The sequence below is a fragment of the Lissotriton vulgaris genome, chromosome 9 (assembly GCF_964263255.1).
Source record: "Lissotriton vulgaris chromosome 9, aLisVul1.2, whole genome shotgun sequence".
In the NCBI taxonomy this organism is placed as follows: Eukaryota; Metazoa; Chordata; class Amphibia; order Caudata; family Salamandridae; genus Lissotriton; species Lissotriton vulgaris.
Genome location: NC_141697.1, coordinates 30,541,217 through 30,561,519, shown reverse-complemented (window position 1 = coordinate 30,561,519; position 20,303 = coordinate 30,541,217). Strand labels below are relative to the sequence as shown.

At 47.0% G+C, this 20,303-nt stretch overlaps 1 protein-coding gene across 3 annotated transcripts in view; it reads right to left on the bottom strand.

Annotated features, from left to right (window-relative positions):
• STRN3 (striatin 3) overlaps positions 1–20,303 on the bottom strand; it is a 1,097,014-nt gene that overhangs the window by 326,221 nt on the left and 750,490 nt on the right. For all 3 annotated transcript variants that reach the window (XM_086936977.1, XM_086936979.1, XM_086936980.1), the window contains one exon: positions 2,975–3,096. In XM_086936977.1, coding sequence (XP_086793103.1) covers positions 2,975–3,096 — 122 coding nt within the window. The remainder of the gene's footprint in view (positions 1–2,974; positions 3,097–20,303) is intronic.

Genomic DNA, 20,303 nt, shown 5'->3' with positions numbered 1-20,303 from the left:
CTCCTGATCCAGTGGCGAAGTTAACGGAGTTGCCGGGTTACGTGACCTCTTTTGGGCGGCTTGCGTTGTGACAGAGTCAGCCTTCGGATGTAAAACAAGGCATGCAGGTGAATCCGCAGGCGCCTTGTACTTCTTTTTAAGGCGCGGAAGCACGGCCGGGATGGAGTTAGGCTGTTCCTTAAGTTTAAGTCCCTCCTGCCATATAAAGTCAATTATTGGGATGGTATGCACTTGCTTCAAAGGTTGATCCTTGAAGTCATAAAGGAAACAGTCTTGCTTTTTAACGTCCATGGGCAGATGAAAACGCTTCGCGGCTCTCACCATTAAGTTGTGGAAACCCCCAATGTCCACTGGGGGAGAAGCCAGGGGAGAAGCAGGAGGAGGAGATAGGGTCTGGGCCCGATAGTTGTCCAATCTGTAAGGACAGCGTCGTCGTCCTGGTCCGTATCATTGCGGACGTCATCATCATCATCAGTACCAGGATCAGGATCAGGAAGAACTGGTGATCTTGGCTGAGCAACAGGAAGTCGCTCTTGTGGTGGAGGAGGCGGAGTAGGCGAATTCTGTGCAGAAGGTGGGAATCGACAATTATAATCGTCTAACATGTTATGTTATGTTATTGCATATTTGTATAGCGCCTATCACCGCCGGTCTCTAAGCGCTTAGAAACAGAACAACACAACACACTGTTAACCCATGTGCTGAAGGTTCGATAACAAAGACACCGGTATTTGTGACATAGGAACCTCGTGGTCAACATCCAGCTGGTCATCGTGAACTGGGAAGAGCGAACCCCTGTCATCATTGTCCTCATCCTCATAGTCCTGATATTTTATATTGAGCTCCGAAGGACTTGCTGCAGGACGAAAGGCGTCATCAACATAAGACCCATCCGAAGATTGCTCCTCTGCAGACGCAAAGAGTTGAGCAGGGGGGCCAGATCCACCTTGAAGAGGACTCAAAACCAGCGGAGCGAGACGTTTTACAATAGAAGCCGTCACCACAGTAAAGGTTGTTGCCAGAGAATAGTGTCCCGTCGACGGGCTCGTGGTCGAAGCAATCGTCGATGGATTCGCCAATGTAGAACAAGGCGTCGACGAAGAAGCAGAAACCGTCGAAGGAGCCTGGACTTTTCCCGTCGATGATGCGGTCTTCTTCGCTGTCGACGGAGCCGTCGACGAGGAGGTGGTCGTCGACGATGAACTAGACGTCGACGAGGCGACCATCAACGAAGGAGCGACCGTCGACGAAGGTGCGACCGTCGACGAGCGAAGAATGCTTCTTTGTCAAGGTTGTTGACGAGACGGATTTCTTCACCGTCGACGAGATCTTCACAATGAAGGTTATAGGTCTAACCTCTTGGTTCGTCGTCGACGATGTGGACGTTGTCGTTGTCGACTTCGTCGACACAGGGCATGTCGACGTCATCGTAGGCACAACGTTGACGGTTCTTGTTGTCGTCGACGGGCCCGTTACCGAGCTCGTCGACGAGCTGCCACTCGTTTTAGATGACGAGGGCACAGCTTGGTACTGCGACGCCAGAGAACCAGGTCTTGTAGGCGTAGAGGCCGGCAGATCCCTTGGGTAGACAGATTTTGGAGCGTCCACAAACTTCTTCCTTTTTAGAAGAGGAGAAGGCATCTCAGTCTCCGACCCATGTTTAAGAGAGGTCTAGGAATGGCAGGAAGACACACACTCCACATCAGACATAGGATTGTCTGAAATCTTACACTTCTGTAGCCACAGAAGGAGACAGGCCTCTCTATCTTTTAGAGTCTTAGAAGAAAAAGTCCTACAAAACTTTCAGTTCCTCATCTCATGGCCCGGGTACAGGCAATAGATGCACTTTTTATGAGGGTCCTCATTGAACAGGCGAAGTTTTCCACAGGCAGAACAAGGCCTGAATAAAGGTTTCTTTGTTGAAGACATTGTTGAAGAAGATGAAAAGTTTGAAGATTGAAGAAACTGAGCAGAGCTCAGGGAGACTCCCTTGACACGACGTGCGGTAAAAAAAATCTGAGGGCTTGAGCTTCTGAGGAGAAGGTTCTAGAGGGTGCTGCAGCCTGATTGGCTGGAATGTGAACCATTATAATGACATGGATATGTTGCTAAAGGGAATTCTCCCCTTAGGCCTCTATGGGCCTATGTTGTTCTATGGTACTCTTAAATTTCTTATTTAGGTCTATTTATATATATTATATTTATATGTATATTATGATGTTATATATATATATATATATATATATATATATATATATATATATATATATATATATATATATATATATATATATATATATACATCATAAATATACATATACATCAGATTCACATGCTTGAATAATTCCCCGTCGTCGAAGTGGGAGTCCCACGGTACATAAAATAGTAGTAATATATATATATTACTACTATTTTATGTACCGTGGGACTCCCACTTCGACGACGGGGAATTATTCAAGCATGTGAATCTATGAAAGACACCCGAATACTGGAGAAAAAGATCTTGTGGCCTGTGCACACAGCCTTCAAATGAACATACTTGTCCACAGGGAGCCAATGAAATCTGTGAATAAGGCCAGAGACCAGGCAATACTTCAGAAGAGAAAACAGCAACTTTGCAGGGGAGATTTAGGCCTTCTGGAGTCTTCTAATCACAGCCTTATTAAAATTAGCAGCCATCCATTCAGCGAAAGTGTGGCATCATTTAACTAAATGAATCTTGGATATATGAAATGACACTTTTTTACACACATTTGTAATGGTTATAATAACTCAGTGCACACTACTGTTGATACACGTTATTCCAATATTATTAATACAGTCAGATGATAGTCTTAAAATTAAAGGAATAGCTCATGGGCTGCAAAATAGTCTGTGACCATGGCAAATATGCTGTCTAATTCCATGTATTAACACTTGTTTAAACAAACATCTTACAGCACAAATTTGAAAATTAGTTCTGCCAAACACTTACCATATGTATCATAGGGGTCAACGTTGGGACTAGGCATGTTCCACCACTGGATGCTTGCATCAATGCCACCACTAAAACACTGCTCTCCATTTGAGCTCACCACCAAAGACAATACAGGTCCTCTACAAGGGAACAGAAATGGCCACTTAAGTAACCACAGAAGGTACAACACAGTGCAATATAAACTCTGCCTTTTTCACTTACGAGATGGTCTCCTGAAAGTTTCAGGTGCCTGTTCAGTAATAATGAGCAATCAAAAGGAAATCAGTTACTAACCTTTAACAACCATTGATATCAATTATAGATTCACATACTTGCATCAAATGTTGAACCCTGAACTGCACATTTTAGTCTCTGCGGTCAGGGGGCCATCCAATTAGTAATTACACTTCTCATCCCAAGTCTACTGCCCTTCTTGCAAACCCTCCTCTTTTGTTTTTAGTTATGTCTGAGTGCAATACCATTACCAGCTTTAACTTTCCATTCTTATGTGGAAAAAAGAATGAAGGGACTTATATTTCCTTCCCTCTTGCTCTTGAAATGGCACTTCTCTTTTACTGCCCGATAGCTTCAGTGGTTCTTTTTCTTCTCTACCAATAAATAATGATTGGTCCTATTTTGTGGCTAGGTAATTGGTTTCTGGGTGTTTGTCGGAATTCTAGGCAGCAAACCACAGCACTAATTTGTCTGAGATTATTATGCCTCATGCTGTGAATAAAAATTATGTATAGAGAGGTCCTAAAGCAAAGTAATCACAGTAATTGTTTGGATGACATAACATCAATAGTGGAGTAACTTGTCCTCCTCAAACCTGAACTCTCCCCAAATGAGTAATATATCATATGCCAAAGTGAACTTTATATACAACTGTATTATAATGTATTACACTGACAGCCGGGGAGGAGGGAGGGTTATTCACGACTTCAATGAGAATACCCATGATACAGAACTAGGATTACAAGTGAGGAGCATTTTTTTCTGCAAGATAGGATTCTCATTGATAGTCATGAACAAAGAATAGAGTAGCAAGCATATCGCCACTATGAGGGTGTCAATATAAGAAAGGGAAACACTATATACAAGTAAGCCTTGTAGAGAAGTTAAGCAATCTGAGTGGGTTACTTAAATACATTTCGTAGAGTTGCTTGACCCACAAGACAATCTCTGTTGAAAATATGAGATAATTTCCTAGTTGCTGCCATACATATTTCTGAAAGAGGAACATAAGCGTTCCTGGTAGCAGATGATGCTTTTCCTCTAATGGAATGGGCTCTTCGTTTACTAGCTAAAGGCTTAAATGCTAGTTGGTAGCTGCATACAATGCAGGAGACTATCCACCAAGAAATGGTCTGTTTGGAGGATGCTAAACATACCATCAATCATAAAAGAATGTATGTTCTTTTTCTAATGGATTTAGTTGTATCTATAGAAAACTAAGACTCTCAAATCTAGATATGAAGTGATCTCTCAGTTGGAGAAATATTAGGGAAGAAAACATGGAGAAAATTGTTTGATTTACATGGACATCTGAGACATCTGAGACAACTTTAGCAAGAAACTAAGGATGCGTTCTTCAGAGATAAGGCTTGCAATCAAATGCAACTAAAAAGGCAACTTTTAATGAAAGATGCTGCAAAGTGGCTTCATGAATGGGCTCAAATGGAGGAGCCATAGGATTGGAAAGAACCATATTCAGCTCCTATGGTGGTAGCAGACCTTCTGTTTCCACTGTTACCAGAACGTTTCTGGTGACTGGTATTTTGAAGAAAGACCTTTGATTTCTGTGTGCTGTTATAGCAGCAAGGTGTGCTTTGATTGAAGAAAATTGCAGTACATTGTCAAGTGTAGTCAACAGGGAATAGAGACCTTTTCTTGGCAAAATACAGGGTCATGAATTCTATCGAGACACTAAAGTAAAAATATTTTCCATTTGAAAGTATAGGAGCGCCTGGTAGATGGTCTCTTAGCTTCTTTGAGTATTTCCATACAATCAGGAGGTACATTTATATGTCGATACCATATGACCTCAGGACAAAGCTGCCAAAGGATTGTCAGTGGGATGTAGACTTTGCCTCCCATCCTGGACAGGAAGTTATGGATGCATGGCAGTTTCCTGTGAGGTTTTAGCGATAGGTGAAGTAGCTCTGGATAACACCATTGTATCGGCCACTCGGGAGAAGGTTTGAACCTGTTGATTATTGTTCATATTAGAGGGATTGGTGAAAAAGCGTAAGGAAGTCTGTTCGAGCAGTTCATCAAAAGGACATTTGCCACTGACTGTAGCAAATATCCTTTTGATGAACTATGGAAACATAATTTTGTTTGTTTGCAAATAGATCTATTTCTGGGAAACCCCAACCTAGAAAAATGAATTACAAAACATCATTGTTTAGTTCCTCTAAGAAAGGGCCCTGTTTTTGCATGGTTGCCCCTACTTTTTGCCAAACTGTTGATGTACTTTGACTGAGTGTGCCCTGGGTTCCTGCCAACCAGGTACCCAAGGCCTACGTTCTTTCCCTAAAACTGCATTAAGACAAAACCCAATTGGCACTCTTTGGCCACATGTCAGTCCCTTCCAAATGGTACCAAAGGTACAAAGTGGACTGAGGCCAGGGAAGGTCTCGAAGGGCTGCAGCACTTATTGTGCCACCCTTAAAGGCTCTTTACCTTTATACACACTGCCATTGCAGGCCGCATGTTTTGGTGCAAAACAAAGTGAAGAGTCGCATGGCACACATCCCAGTGTGTCATGCCTACCAACCACTGCCCTGGCATAGTTCAGTCACCCCTCTAGCTGGGTGCACTATAACAGTGGTGAGGGTGCAGGTACATGAGCCCTGTCCCCCTACAGTGTCCAAGCCAATTCTTTGATGTTGTAAGTGCAGTGCTGTCAAAAAAGAGTATATGGTGCTGGGAGTTTGTCATTACGAACTCCACAGCACCATAATGGCTACACTGAAAACTGAGAAGTTTGGTATCAAACATCTCAGCACATTAAACCCACACTGATGCCAGTGTGGGATTTAATGAAACATGGACTCATAGGGCATCTTAGAGATGCACCCTGAAAAAATACCTAACTAGTGTCCTGGCGGAGTGGCTGCTCGCCAGCTGCGACCACCAAACATGTTTCTGGACCCCTGGGTTGAGAGCCTGCTCCTCTCAGGGGTCTGAAACAATGCACATCCTGGGACGAGGTGCCAAGCCTCCTCCCCCATGATGGGCAGAGTCCAGGAAGGGGAAGCTTCAAAGGCTTGCTGCCTTAGTGAGCTACCCCAGGTCTTTGCGGCTTCCAGCAACTGGCCCCCACTGGTTCTGGCACCCACTTTGGGAAGGATAACCACTGGAAATAGGGGGGTGTACCCTTTCCAAGGAAGGGACCCATTGGTCATAACCTTTACTTACCTGTAATGTCCCTAAATCTAGTATTTAGGGTCATCCCTGAACTCTGCCTCCTCAGACAAGATGCGACCTGAAGAAGCCGTGCTGAACTAAGAAGAGGACGACGCTCACAGACTTGGCTCCAGCCCTGCTGGCCTGTATGCACCTCGAACCTGCTCCAGCGAAATCCCTGCGTGTCCTGCAGCCAACAGCCCTCAAGTACACTAAGGACCTGCCCTGCCTTCCAAACCCAAGACTTTGTTTCCCGTGAGCACCGGATTTGCTCACCCACAGACTCTGGCCAAAACCACTAGTCTCCACCCACTCTGCACCAGATGCCCACTGCCTGAGTTCGAGTGGCTCAACCGCACGAGGAGGCCTCCCCGGCGATCCTGGCGTGAGATCTGGTGATGTCTAACCTGCCTCGAATCTCTAAACAATGCCTAAAGTCTCTTTCTGGAGGATCCACCTGACAGTGGCCTAACCGATGGTGTCCCAGCATCCCAACTTATCTCCCCAACCGGTGGTCACTACCAGAAGATCTTCCTCCCGAGCCTGCAGTCTGTGTTGCAACCGGAGAATCCCCATTAAAAACAACAGGGCACCCAAAGCCAAAACAGCGCCCTGCACCCATCTGCCGCTGCGGGTGTACTTTGGGTGCTAACTCAGATCCCCCTTTTCCCTGAGCCTAACACCAGGAGCTTTACTCCCACAAACTTGAGGCCTGCTTGTGAGCAGACACCAACCGAAGGCCCCCTGTTGGATAACATTGGGCCTCAGCACTCTGCACCCGGCCACCCTATTGCCGCGGAAGGTGTTTCAAGAGTGAATCCTTGACCCTGGGGGAGCACTGGTTCTGACCCCAGAATACCAAGTCCCACAAACATGTACTTACCTGCAAATCGATAACTTAATTTCCTCCCACAGGTTAGCATTTACTGTTTTCCTTGAAAATTGTGGAGTTGGTTTGTATGAAACTCTGGAAAACTGCACATGTACAAAAACTGATTTACTTACATTTTCTGTAAGAAATGTCCCTGTGTGATATCTAGGCATATCCCCCCCGAGTAGAAAAGGTAACTTATAAAGTAATCTAAAAAGTAACGCACAAAGTAATCTGTGAAGTGACTGAAAAGTAATTTCGAACTATTGACTTACCTGTAATTCAACCAACTGCATTTGAACCTGCAAACAACTGTAAAACATTGCATGAGATTTTGCAAAATATTATTTCACTTACCTGCACCAGGCTTTGGCTTGGTTCAAGAAATAAAATAACTTTATATTTTTGATACAAACAAATTGGTCTGAGTTCAGCCTTTGAGAGTGAGACATCATTTGCTGCCCAAGTGTGTACAACAAATGCTTAACACTGCCCTCTGATAAAGTCTTATAGCTTGCCCACACTACCACAAATAGAGAGTAAGGTGCTATCTACTTTTACATCTGCCTACCTTTGGGGTTCCACTGAACTTTGTGCACACTATACCTCATTTTCGTATAGTATATGCAGAGCAAGCTTCCTACAGTTGCCATTCGCGGTTCGCATGGAATGGTCTGCTGAGGACATCTGCTTGCTGATTTTGCTAATAAGTGAATTGCTTGAAGTGACAGATTTCTGACCAATGCCAAATTGCTGGAGGTTCTGATGACAATGTCTTCGATCTCATTACTCCCTGTTGTTTCAAATACTACATTGTTGTGACATTGTCCGTTTGTACTAGAACTCTGTTTGAGAATAGAGCTGGATAGAAATCTCTAAGAGCTAGACGGACTGCTTTTAGTTTTAGAACACAGATATGGAAAAGCAGTTGTTGAGGAGACCACTGACCCTGAACTATTAGTTCTTCTCAATGAGCTCCCCAAGTCGAGTGTTGGGTCCCAGAAAATTGCATTCGGCCTTGGAGACTAGAAGCAAAGACACTTTCCTTACTGTTATATTTGCGATATGGAGTAGTTGGAGACATTTTTGAAAAATGAAAGATTCTTTCCTCCAAGAGAAACACTACTCCTGTTATTGTATTCAGAGATGCACCCACGTATGATAGTACTAGGACCGGCACTGAAGTAGATTTTTCCAGATTTACTTGGAAGTACTAAGCAATCTAATAATTTGACACAGAGTTGAATCTTTTTGTGCTTGTATTGATGTAGGATATGCTGATGCAAAGGAAAGCTGCGAATATACTGTTTGGGGCCATTCTTTAAACCCAAAAATATTTTGAATTGATATCTTTTCCACTTTGTGATGGACAAACTGATTTTATTGCCTGTTTTTTGAGAAGTGATGAAACTTTCATTTTTAGTTGAGGCAGATGATGTTGAGAAGCTCTTTATGGTGGAAGGGACAGAGGAGATTTGAACTGAAGAGTATTCCCATACTGTATAAGCTTTAAAAGACAATTGTCTGTTGTGATTCTTCTCCACGCCCCCAGATGTTTTGTTACACTTCCTCCCACTGGAGTGGCAAACAGAGCAGATGAAGTGTTGGTCTCATTGCCTATTAGAACAAAGCATTGCCTGAGTTGGCTCTTTGCAAATTTGTTGACATCTGCCATCATATGGTTGCTTTTAATACTAATGTATAAAATGCTTTATCTCATTATCCTAATGCTTTAAGCCTCTCAGAATTTCTTCAAACCACACCCCACCCTTTCCTCATATGCATGAGAACCAAAGAGTATGGATCCTGTAAATGGAAAATTCCAAATCTTTATTTGGACCTCGTTGTGAGACGAAGCCAGGAAGCGTGTCTGATGGAAAAACTGTGACAGTGATTTGTTGCTGCTAGATGTCCATCAGATAGCAGTGCATATAACTTGATTTGAGACCAGTTTGACTTCATTTAAAATTTCAAGGAATTATTGAAATCTTTTCTTTTGGCAGGTACGAGGGTCGAAAGGCCGTTAGAGCTGGGGCCAAGTCAGTTGGTGTCATCCTCTTGTTAGCAGCTGCACGGCAGGTCTTTTTTCTTCTTGTTCTTTTTGTAATTTCGGAATCAGGATCTGAGGAAGGAAGGTTAAGGGTGCCCCTAAATACTAAATGTAGGGGCTTTACAGGTAGGTAAAGGGCAGGGACCAATGGGTCACTTCCTTGGGGTGGGTAAATCCCCTATTCTGCCACGCTCCATTGGGAGGAGGGCAGAAGCCTGTCCCTGGTTGGCTGGGTCCCCTCATCCTCAAGATGGGGGTGGGGGACTCGAGGTTGTCCTTCACCTCCCCTCCCCCAGCCTAGGGGTGGAGTTGGCACAGGTAGGCACACCTCTCTTCCTCACTTTGTATTGGACGCTGGGTCTCCCTCCCAAAATGGGGGGTAGAACTAGTGGGGACCAGTTGCTGAGCACAGTAAGTGGTCTGGAGAGGCTCACAAAGGCGGTATGCCTTTGAAGCTTCTCCTTCCTGAACCCAGGGGTTCAGAAACATGCCTAGGGGTGGCAGCCTCGGCAGCCACTCAGTCAGGTCACTGGAAGTTGGTCGGGTTTCATGAGGCATTTTACAACAAACCCCTCACTGGCATCAGTGTGGAGTTAATGTGCTGAGAAGTTTGATACCAAACTTCTCAGTCTTCAGTGTAACCATTATGGTGCTGTGGAGCTCGTAATGACAACCTCCCAGCACCATATACTCAATGGCAGCACTGCACTTACAGTGCCCAGGAATGGACCTGGGTACTGTAGGAGTACAGGGCTCATGCACCTGTACCCTCACCACTGGCATAGGGCACCCAGTTAGAGGGGTCACTGATGTATTCCAGGGCAGTGGTTTGTGGGCATGGCACACACGGATGTGTGCCATGTCGACTCTTGGTTTAGCTCTGCACCAAGACACGCAGCCTACCAAGGCAGTGTGTGTGTGTCAGGGCACATCGCCTCTACGGGTGGCACAATAAGTGCTGCAGCCCTTAGGGGCCTTCTCCGGTTACAGTGCCCTGGGTACCTAGGGTACCATTTACCAGGGGCTGACATGTAAGCCAGAGATGCCAATTCGTTTAGGTTTCAATGCAGTTTTAGGGAAGGAACACAGGCCCTGGGTACCTGATTGGCAGGAACCCAGGGCACACTCAGTCAAAGCATCTCACAGATACCACTTGTGTTCTGTCGAATTTGCTTCGTACAAATGCATATCTGTGAGAAAGTGCCATCTTTCTTGCATTGGTATGCCCCCACATTTTGCTGAACTACTGATGTGCTTAGACTGAGTGTGCCCTTGGCTCCTGCCAACCAGGTACCCAGGGCCTGTGTTCCTTCCCTAAAGCTGTAATGAAACAAAACCCAATTGGCATCTCTGGCCACCTATCAGCCCCTAGTAAATGGTACCCTAGGTACTCAGGGCATGATGACCAGAGAATACCCCTAAGGGCTGCAGCACTTATTGTGCCAACCTTAGGGGCCCTGTACCCTGACACCCACACACTGCCTTTGCAGGCTGAGTTTCTAAGTACAGAACTAAACAGAGTCGACATGGCCCACATCCCTGTGTGCCATGCCCACAAACCCCACTGCCCTGGCATACATCAGTCACCCCTCTAGCTGGCTGCCCTATGCCAGTGGTGTGGGCACAGGTGCAGGAGCCCTGTGCCCCTACAGTACCCAGGGCCATTCCTGGGCACTGTAAGTGCAGTGCTGCCATTTAAGAGAATAAGGTGCTGTACCCAGCAATGGGCCCCCACCAGTTCTGACCCCCACTCTGGCGGGAAGACTGGCGGGAAACCCTACATCAGGAAGGGGGGGGTGCCAGCCTGTGCCAACGCCACGCCTCAGGTGGGGAGGCGAGGTTAAGCACGATCCCGTGCTCCGGCCATCTTGAAGATGGGGAGCCTCGCCCAATCCCAGCTAGGTTCCTGCCCCCCTCCCACCGGAGAGGAGCAGGCTAGGGGGTGTACCCACCCCAGGACAGGGACCTATTGGTCCCTGTCCTTACCCTACCCTTCAACACCCCAAAATTCAGTATTTAGGGGCTCCCTGAACCTTCCTTCCTCAGATCCCGATAAGAAAAGAAGATCAAGAAAAAGAAGACCCACTGTGCAGCTGCTAACAACAGGACGACACCCACTGACTTGGCCCCAGCCCTATCGGCCTGTCGATCCTGGAACCTGCTCCTGCTTAATCCCGGCGACTCCTGCGGACACCAACCTTGGGACACCCGGAGGACCTGCCTGCCTTGACCCTCTTAAAGACTGGGACTCCCATAAGCAGAGACTCTGCTTCAACAACCACCCCCTGGTATCAGCCAGGAAGCGCAAGACCTGCCCACTCTGCACCCGCCCGGCCTGTGCCAGAGTGATCCAAGCCCACGAGGATGTCCCCACGCGACTGGGACCCGAAGTCCAGTGCCCAAAGACCCTCCTCAATGACCCATACGACGCCTGGAGCCTCAAGAACCAGAGACCCCCACAACCGTGACCAGCCGAGGGTAAGATTCCTGACACCAAAAGACACCGCTGCACCCGGCTCCCTGCAGCCTCCTGCGCCTGCCTTTGGGATACCTACCTCTTCTCCAAGATCCCAACTTATCTCTCGAAGTGGTGGTCGCACCTGAAGAATCACTGTCCCAGAGTCTGCAGCCTTTGTTTCCTTTTTACTTTCCCCATTGAATAACATTGAGCGCCCGACGGCTCAAAAGCACACTGCAACCAGCCGCCCGAGTGCCTCTGGCTGTGCAACCTTTGTCCTACCCTACTTCCCCCTTTGCCCTGAGCCAGTGACCAGGAGCCGAGCTTCCACAGCGCGTGGCCTGCTAGCCAGCAGCCACCAACCGGAGGCCCCCTGCCCCTCATTGGATAACATTGGGCCTAACTACCTCTGCACCCGGCTGCCCCTGTGCCACTGAGGGTGAACCAACTGTACCTACCTGACCCCGGGGGACCCCTGAGTCTATGCCCAGAACCCTAACTTGAACAGTCGAATAGTCACCTGGAAACCGGTAACTCACTTACCTGCCATTGGATAACATTGACTGGTTTGACTCGAAAAATCTTTTAAGTGTGAAGTTTTGAAAACTTAAAATATTCTCATAAAATCAACCGAATTCCGAAGTACTCACCTGTGATCAGGAGAGAAGCCAGCACTGCATCTTGTAGCGCAGTACTGAACCGCAAAAGTAATCCTACCCGGGTTTACTAGTAACTTGAATTTTCTCCATGGGAATCCATTTTGTGCTTTTCTGTGCAATTTCTTCTAAGTGTCTACTTTTGAAAACTTGAAATATTCTTAAAAAATCATACCAAATACTGAAAGGATAAGTTACTTACCTGTAATCCTAGTTCTCTTCCAGGGGTATACTAATCTTAGTCATGAGCACTGAATAGTTCCGCCCACGTGCAGGATCCCGGAGCAATAGCTAATAATAAATATATATATATATATGTAGCACAACTCCTCAAACCTCCGTGCTGGCAGCGCTGCGAAAGAAGAAGGCAGACCCCACGTTTTACAGGCAGGATGAAATTTTATTGAAGACCCTTCAAGTGACACGTTTCGAGTACGTTGTACTCTTGTTCACACACCTTGGAAACAGTCCGCCTTCACATTTATATGCTTTTTTTTCCTCCCCTGACCCTTCCTAAGGGCCACACCTCCTGTTGTGTATTACATGACTGAGTGCAAAGAAATAGAAATAGGTACAACCATTAACATAGGGAATACGGACGACTGAAAATGGAGTGTAATCACAAATCACCACAGTGTCATACAAAAAATAATATATAGGAGCATATAGTGTGTAATACATTATATACATATATATATATATATATATCTATATCTATATCTATATCTATACTACTATTATAAAGAGAGAACTTGCACCTTTTGGCCAGGTAAACTCGGGAACCACAGCGCCAATCTACACACCTGATACATCTATGAAAATGTCAGGGTGTGTAGATGGACATAGGCTATATAAATAAAAAAAAAAAGTAAATTAAAAAAATTACGTTTGTAAACAAAGTAGTCCCCTGAAAGTAGCGCCGGCCGGGACGCGACGTGCGTTATGACGACAAGGAGGAGGGCAGTGCAGTGACGAGCGGCTGTGCAGTGAGGAGCGGCGGCACAGGTAAGGAAAGGGAAAGTGAGACTGTGATGCAGGGGGAGGAAAGAAGGAGGCAGCAGTAAATGAAAATGCCGTGGCGGGAGGGGGGCGCGAGTGAGTCTGGGCGGGAGGGGGGCGCGAGTGAGTCGGTGGGGGAGGGAGTCGGTGCGGGAGGGGGTCGGGGCAGGAGCGGGTGTACTGCCCCCAGGAAACGCTGGGGCGGGCTGCTAGTGTATATATATATATATATATATATATATATATATATATATATATATATATATATATATATATATATATCTACACACACATGTACAGAAATACCCATATATATATATAGATAATATGCGTATACATATGTAGTCTGAAAAACACCATACTAGGCTCCAAAACTACCATTATTGCATGTAAAACTTTTACATTTGACCAAATAAAGACATATAAGTTACCATATATGATGTATGTAAAGAAGCAAACTGCCCTGAGTTTCTTTGAAACGCACAACCTTTATTTTCAAAGGTAAAAACAGGCAGGATCATAGAGGCAGGTTTAGCCTAGATAGGCTGCATAGTAACAACTGAAAAATTGGTGCTGTGCCTTTAAGACCTCCAGGAACCCCCAGGCTCCCATCATGCACCACAGGTGACCGTTAGGTCAGTTCTTTTGAACGGCTTATAACTGTGTAATCACAGCATGGGTAACATGTACATATACAGGCATGGTATACGCCCGGGGAGGAGGGAGGGTTGCTTATGACTATGATGAGAATCCCCCTGGAAGAGAACTAGGATTACAGGTAAGTAACTTATCCTTCTCTTCCAAGGGATACTCATCAATAGTCATAAGCACTGAATAGATTAGCAAGCCCATCCCCATACCCTGCGGGCGAATACCAGTCTATCAAAACATTTTACCAACAGATTTTACCCAAACAAATTTCTCAGGGATGCTTGACCAACTTAAGCATCCGCTTGAGTATCAGAATCAAGGCAGTTATGGCGTGCGAAGATATGAACCGACTGCCATACAAATTTCATGAATTGGTACATTCTTAAGCATTGCTATTGTAGCAGCTTTTCCTCTTGTGGAATGAGCTCTCGGCTTGCCCGGGAGCTGCTTTCGTGCCAACTGATAAGATAACATAATGCATGACACTATCCATCTAGAAATGGACCTTTAAGAGGCAGGACACCCTGTATTCAACGGACCATTGTTCACAAACAATTGGTCACACTTTCGTACACTCTTTGTTTTATCAAGGTGGAATTTCAACACTCATTTTAAATCCAAAGAGTGCAGAGCTCTCTCAGCCGGAGTGTCCGGATTGGCAAAAAACGTGGGAAGAATGACTGACTGGTTAATGTGGAAATCCGAGACCAACTTAGGGAGGAACCTCGGGTGAGTACGTAATACCACTCTATTCTCATGAAAAACAAGATAAGGCGCGGTAGAGCATAAGGCCTGTATCTCGCTTACCCTGCGCGCAGAAGTGATTGCCACGAGAAAAGCAGTCTTCCATGACAGGTGTTGCAGGGAAGCCTTATGAATGGGCTCGAATGGGGGGCCCATAAGTTTAGATAGGACAACATTTAGCACCCACGGAGGAGAAGGGTCCTAACAGGAGGATAGGCTTTCTTGACGCCCTCCAGGAAATCCTTAACAACTGGCAGTTGAAAGAAAGAAGCCTGAGTGGGAGACTTTCTATATGCTGTTATTACTGCCAGGTGAACTTTTATGGAGGAATACTGTAAACCTGCTTTGGCCAAAGACCGTAAGTATGGCAACAGTACCTGTTCTTGACCTCGAATAGGGTCATGACCTTCAGCAGTACACCACATGAAAAAGCGCTTCCACTTGAAAGCATAAGACTTCCTTGTAGAAGCTCTCCTGGCCTCTTTTAAAATCTGCATGCAGTCCTGTGAGAAGCCTAAATGTCCGTATTGGATGAACTCAGGAGCCATGCTGCTAACCTCAGCGACGACAAGTTGGAGTGGAACACCTTGCCGTTCGCCCTGGTCAGCAGATCGGGATGACATGGCAGCCTCCTGTGTGGTACTTTGGATAGATGAAGAAGATCCGGATACCACCACTGGCGAGGCCAATCTGGAGCAACCAGGATCATGTCTGTCTTGGCCTCGTACAGCTTCCTGATCACCAAGGGAATGAGAGGAATCGGTGGAAAAGCTTTGAGTAATGTCTCTGACCAGTCTATCCACAGAGCATTCCCCTTGAACCCTGGTTGCGAATACCTGGAGGCGAAGACGCAGCATTTTGCATTTTCTGCGTCCGCAAAAAGATCTATGTCTGGTGTTCCCCAGTTGTGGAAGATGTCTTGTACCACTTCTTGCTTTAACACCCAGTCGTGTGCTTCTGCGAAGTGCCTGCTTAGATCGTCTGCTTGAACATTGAGGACGCCCGGCAAAAGGATGCAGATATTCTCATATCTCGTTCCAGAAGCCATTTCCAGATTGTCTGTGCTTCCAGAGACAGAGGTCTGGATCTTGTTCCGCCCTGCTTGTTCAGGTAGTACATCGTTATTGTGTTGTCCGTCTGAACAAGCAGAGAGGTCGCGGTTATTGACGGGAAGAACACTTTGAGAGCTAGATGTACAGCTCTGAGCTCCAGCATGTTTAAGTGGTATAGTTGCTCTTTCTCTGACCACATTCCTTGGATCTGCAATGATCCCATATGAGCGCCCCATCCCTGAAGGGACGCATCCGTCACCTGAGTCTGTTGAGGCCTGTCCTCTTGAAAGGGAACTTCCACGAGGAGATGAATCCGTCGCACCCACCATCTGATGAAAAGTTGGACTGACAGAGGTATAGATAACCTGTCCTCCAAGCGATTGGAGATCTGGGACCACTGATCCTCCAGAATCTGCTGCAGAGGTCTCATGTGAAGCCTGGCGTTTGGAACGAGAAATATGCACAAGGCCATGGACCCCAGTAGGGAGGAAATCTGTCTGACCGTAGGCTGAGGAGACTTCAGGAGAGTTTGACACTTGAGGAGAATGGACGACAGTCTCTCCTCCAAAGGATACGCTTTTGCGTTGACTGAGTCCAGAGTTGCGCCTAGATAGTGTATCCTCTGTGCTGGATTGAGGATGGACTTCTTGAAGTTTACATGTAGCCCGGGCCCATGCAACTGATAAATACATTGCTCGAGATGTTGTTGCAGAAGAGTGGGAGACGCACTCTTGAGAAGCCAGTCGTCTAGGTAAGGATAGACTATTATGTGCTGTTTCCTCAAGAAAGCACTACTACTGCCAAGCACTTCGAGAAAGTGTGGGGAGCAGACATCAGTCAGAAATGCAGGACCGTGAATTGGAAGTGGTTTGATTGGATGCGAAACCGTAGGAACTTCCGATGCTTTGGCGAGATTTTTATGTGGAAATAGGCAGCTTGAAGATCTATGGAACACATCCAGTCCCCTTGATGCAGAAGTGGTATTATTTGATGTAATGCCAGCATTCTGAACTTTTCTCGGATTCGGAATCTGTTGAGACGTCTGAGATCTAGTATAGGCCTGAACTCTTTGTTTAGACCTTTCTTTGGGACCAAATAATTTCGGGAGCAGATCCCTTGCCGACGTTGTTGCCATGCGACCTCCTCGATGGCGTTCTTTAGGAGTAGAGAAGACACCTCTTCCCTCAACAGATTTATACGATGGGTGACAGTCTTTTGAGGAGGAATGGAAGGTGGAGGGGACTTGAATTTGATGGTGTACCCATTCTTTACAATTTTCAGCACCCACCAGTCTAGCGTGATTTTTGTCCACTCTTCCAGATGAAAATGTACACTTCCCCCCCACCGGATTGGGTAACGGAGATAGGGGAAGCAAGTGCTCACTTCTGTTGCTGTTGCTTGGCAGCAGGTGTGGACTGTCTTGAATTGCCACCTCTTCCTCTATCAGGAAGACGCTGGGAGAATTCTGACCTTCCTCGGCTTTGTTGCGAGGACCATTGAGGGGTTTGAACCCTCTGTTGGTTTTGTCGTCGGGCGTAAGGACGGTACCGTCGCCTGAAGTCCTTCCTCTTTTCGAGACCCACAGCTTTAACCTTATCAAGTTCGGTTTTCATTCGAGACTTCGTATCATCAGCATGAGACCCGAAGAGTGATGACCCATTGAACGGAAGGTTAAGAATCTGATGTTGTGCTTCGGGTTTCAGTCCTGTGCGCCTCAGCAACGCTGAGCGTCGAGCACAGATCCCATGAGAGTAGCCATGTGCAGCTAGATCTGCCGCTGCGCTGATTACTTGATTGGCTACTAGGCCACCTTCAAGCAGGATCTCAAAAAAATCTTGCTTGTCCTCTTTAGGGAGATTCTCTGTAAAGCATGACAGTGAGTCCCGTAATGAACAATCATATTGACCCAGCAGGGCGAGGCACTGGCTACTTTCATGTAGGAAGCCGAGGTAGTACATGTGAGAAGGTGGCCTGATATGCAGTGCTCACTATTCTAGTGAACACTATGTATCAGTCCAACAACCCTTATTGATGATTGGTTGTAAGTCAACCTTATAGACCAGCTATCCTAGTAGCGTGGATACGAGCAGTCTAAGGCTAAAGACTCGAGAGGGCGTGTTAAGCCAGCTGTTATACCACATATACCCCTTGAACACCAAGTGAAAGGACACCACACAAGTGTTATGAAAATAAACAGTTATTTATTAAGAATCACAACAGCCCTGTACTCTTTATGAGGACAGGGTACTAAGCACAAACCAAAACTCTTACAAAATACTTAAGTTAGCACAGTATATACAAATGCCCGAGGGGCACGGAAAACCATATACTTGAAAAGTGGAATGCGAAATTACTAGCAGGTAAGTACAGTACTAATAGGCTTTGGAATCGCTAGGACTTAACTATAGAACCTTCAGATTACTTATAGGAGACCCAGGGGACTCGGGTGCAGTGTGTGCACTCTCACGCGAGATGCGGGACAAAGTCTATGGTAGCTAGGAATGGCAAAGTTAGTGTTCTCGGGCGAACCCGACCTGATAGGAGGAAAACAAAAGTGGATTCTGACCCTTGGATAGTGAGGCTATGCTGGGGCACCGAAATGCCGAAGTTACCTAGCCCAGGGGCTGCAGCTGCATAGGACTCAAAGGACGTCGGGAATCCTCGTAGACGGACCAGGAGCCTGGAAGAAAGAAGTTGCTGGCAGGCGACCAGTGAAGAAAGTTCGGTGGATCCAAGCCTGGATCGATGGAAGATGACACCTGAAAGCAGAGGGGACCAAGTTCGAGACTACTAGCCAGTAGTCAGTGGGCACCAGGAGGGCACCGGATGGTAGCCACCTCGACTAGGCGAGTGGGTGACGCTGTGCTCGGAGATCTCACGGACCAGGAGGCGTTGTCGGCGACCAGGAAGGAGGAGCGAGCTGTCCCACGAAGATAGAAGCCGTCGGCGTCGCTGGACCCAGGATTGGGCAACAAAGCCTTGGCAAATTCAAGCCCACGCGGTGGCCCTAAAATGGCGTCTGGAGTGGACCAGGAGGGTCCGGGGTGCCTCTCTTGAAGAAGGAAGCAAGGGCCAGTCTGGAGCAACCAGACCAGCAGCAGTGATGTCGTCGGGCATCGTTCAGAAGGCCACAAGCCAGCCGGCTAGTAGCCAAACAACGCGGTGCACAGCAAACAGCCGAAGGGCCCCACGCAGATCGTGGAGATGCAGGGGGGCTGATCTTGGGTGCTGGAGCTGCGCTGGGTTGGGGCTTCTCGGACCCCAAAGCACTCACCAGTGGAAGACTCGGTGGGCTTGTTACAAAGAAGTCGTGCAGTCTTGGCGATCGTCGGTCCCTCGAGGTCTCGTCGCACTCACAGTTCTCAGCCTTGCTGTAGAGGTGAGTAGAAGTCAGAGGTGCCAGGGAAGCCGGGTCTCGTCGAGCTGGGTCGTCGGATTCGTGAAGAAGGACTTGCAGCAGACCGCAGTGTTCTTAGGATGGTGCCTGCGGATGCAGGGTGACTACTCCTTAGTCACAAGGGAGAAACTTGAAGAAGGAAATCTTGAAGTCCTTTCGCAGAAAGTCGTATCTTGATTCCAAAGATGATCTAATTTGAACAGGGGGCCCGCTCCCATCTTTATACTAAAAAAGGGGGCTGACCCGGTGACTAGGTCCTGCCTATGGGTGGGACTAGGAGGGGGGTGGTTACACCCCTCTGCCATGCCGGACTTTCCCCAGGCCAGGGGCTGGTGTGCCCCTGGAACTGGTTCTGACCAGCCTATGCGTTGTGAGCACCGGGGTGCCACTCAGCAGTCACCTTCCTGAAAAGCCCTGCCTACCCAGGATACACAAAACCATGTCTGGGACGGTGCTAGCACCGCCCCGGACAGGAAACCCTTTGTCCAGGCCTCCCTCGCTGGAAGGACTCCCAGCAGCAGGAGGTCAGACTCGTGTCTGTGGTGGCAGCATCCATTTTGTGGAGCTGAGGCTTTAGTTAACTTTAACCGGGGTTCACAGTTACATACATGTCGTGTCCCTCTAGAAGGGTGGAATGCTAACCCCGTCGCCAGAATTGGCGAGGGGTTAGTATTCCAATTCGTATGACACCTTACTCGACATGTTTTGATAAAGCAATACCAAAGTTAGCATTTAACCGCGAGGATTATAATGCACTTAAGAGTATATGGTATGCGATATCATGGAACAGCTATTAGGACTTGGTTCTGCAAGCTGCAGACAGGCTCAGCTCATGCCAGAGCACCATCTCACATGATTCCAAGCACTCTGCCTTCAGGATTGTCAAGGCCTGCCAAGGAGTGACTGATAGGAATCTGTGTGTCCATTTTAGGGTTAGGTATAGGTATACTACACCTACAGCAAAGGGTGATTACACGACTTTGCCCCAGCTGTCATGCAGCCAGTTGTGTCAAATTTAGGAGGCCAGCCAGGGGTGGCATAATACATGCTGCAGCCCT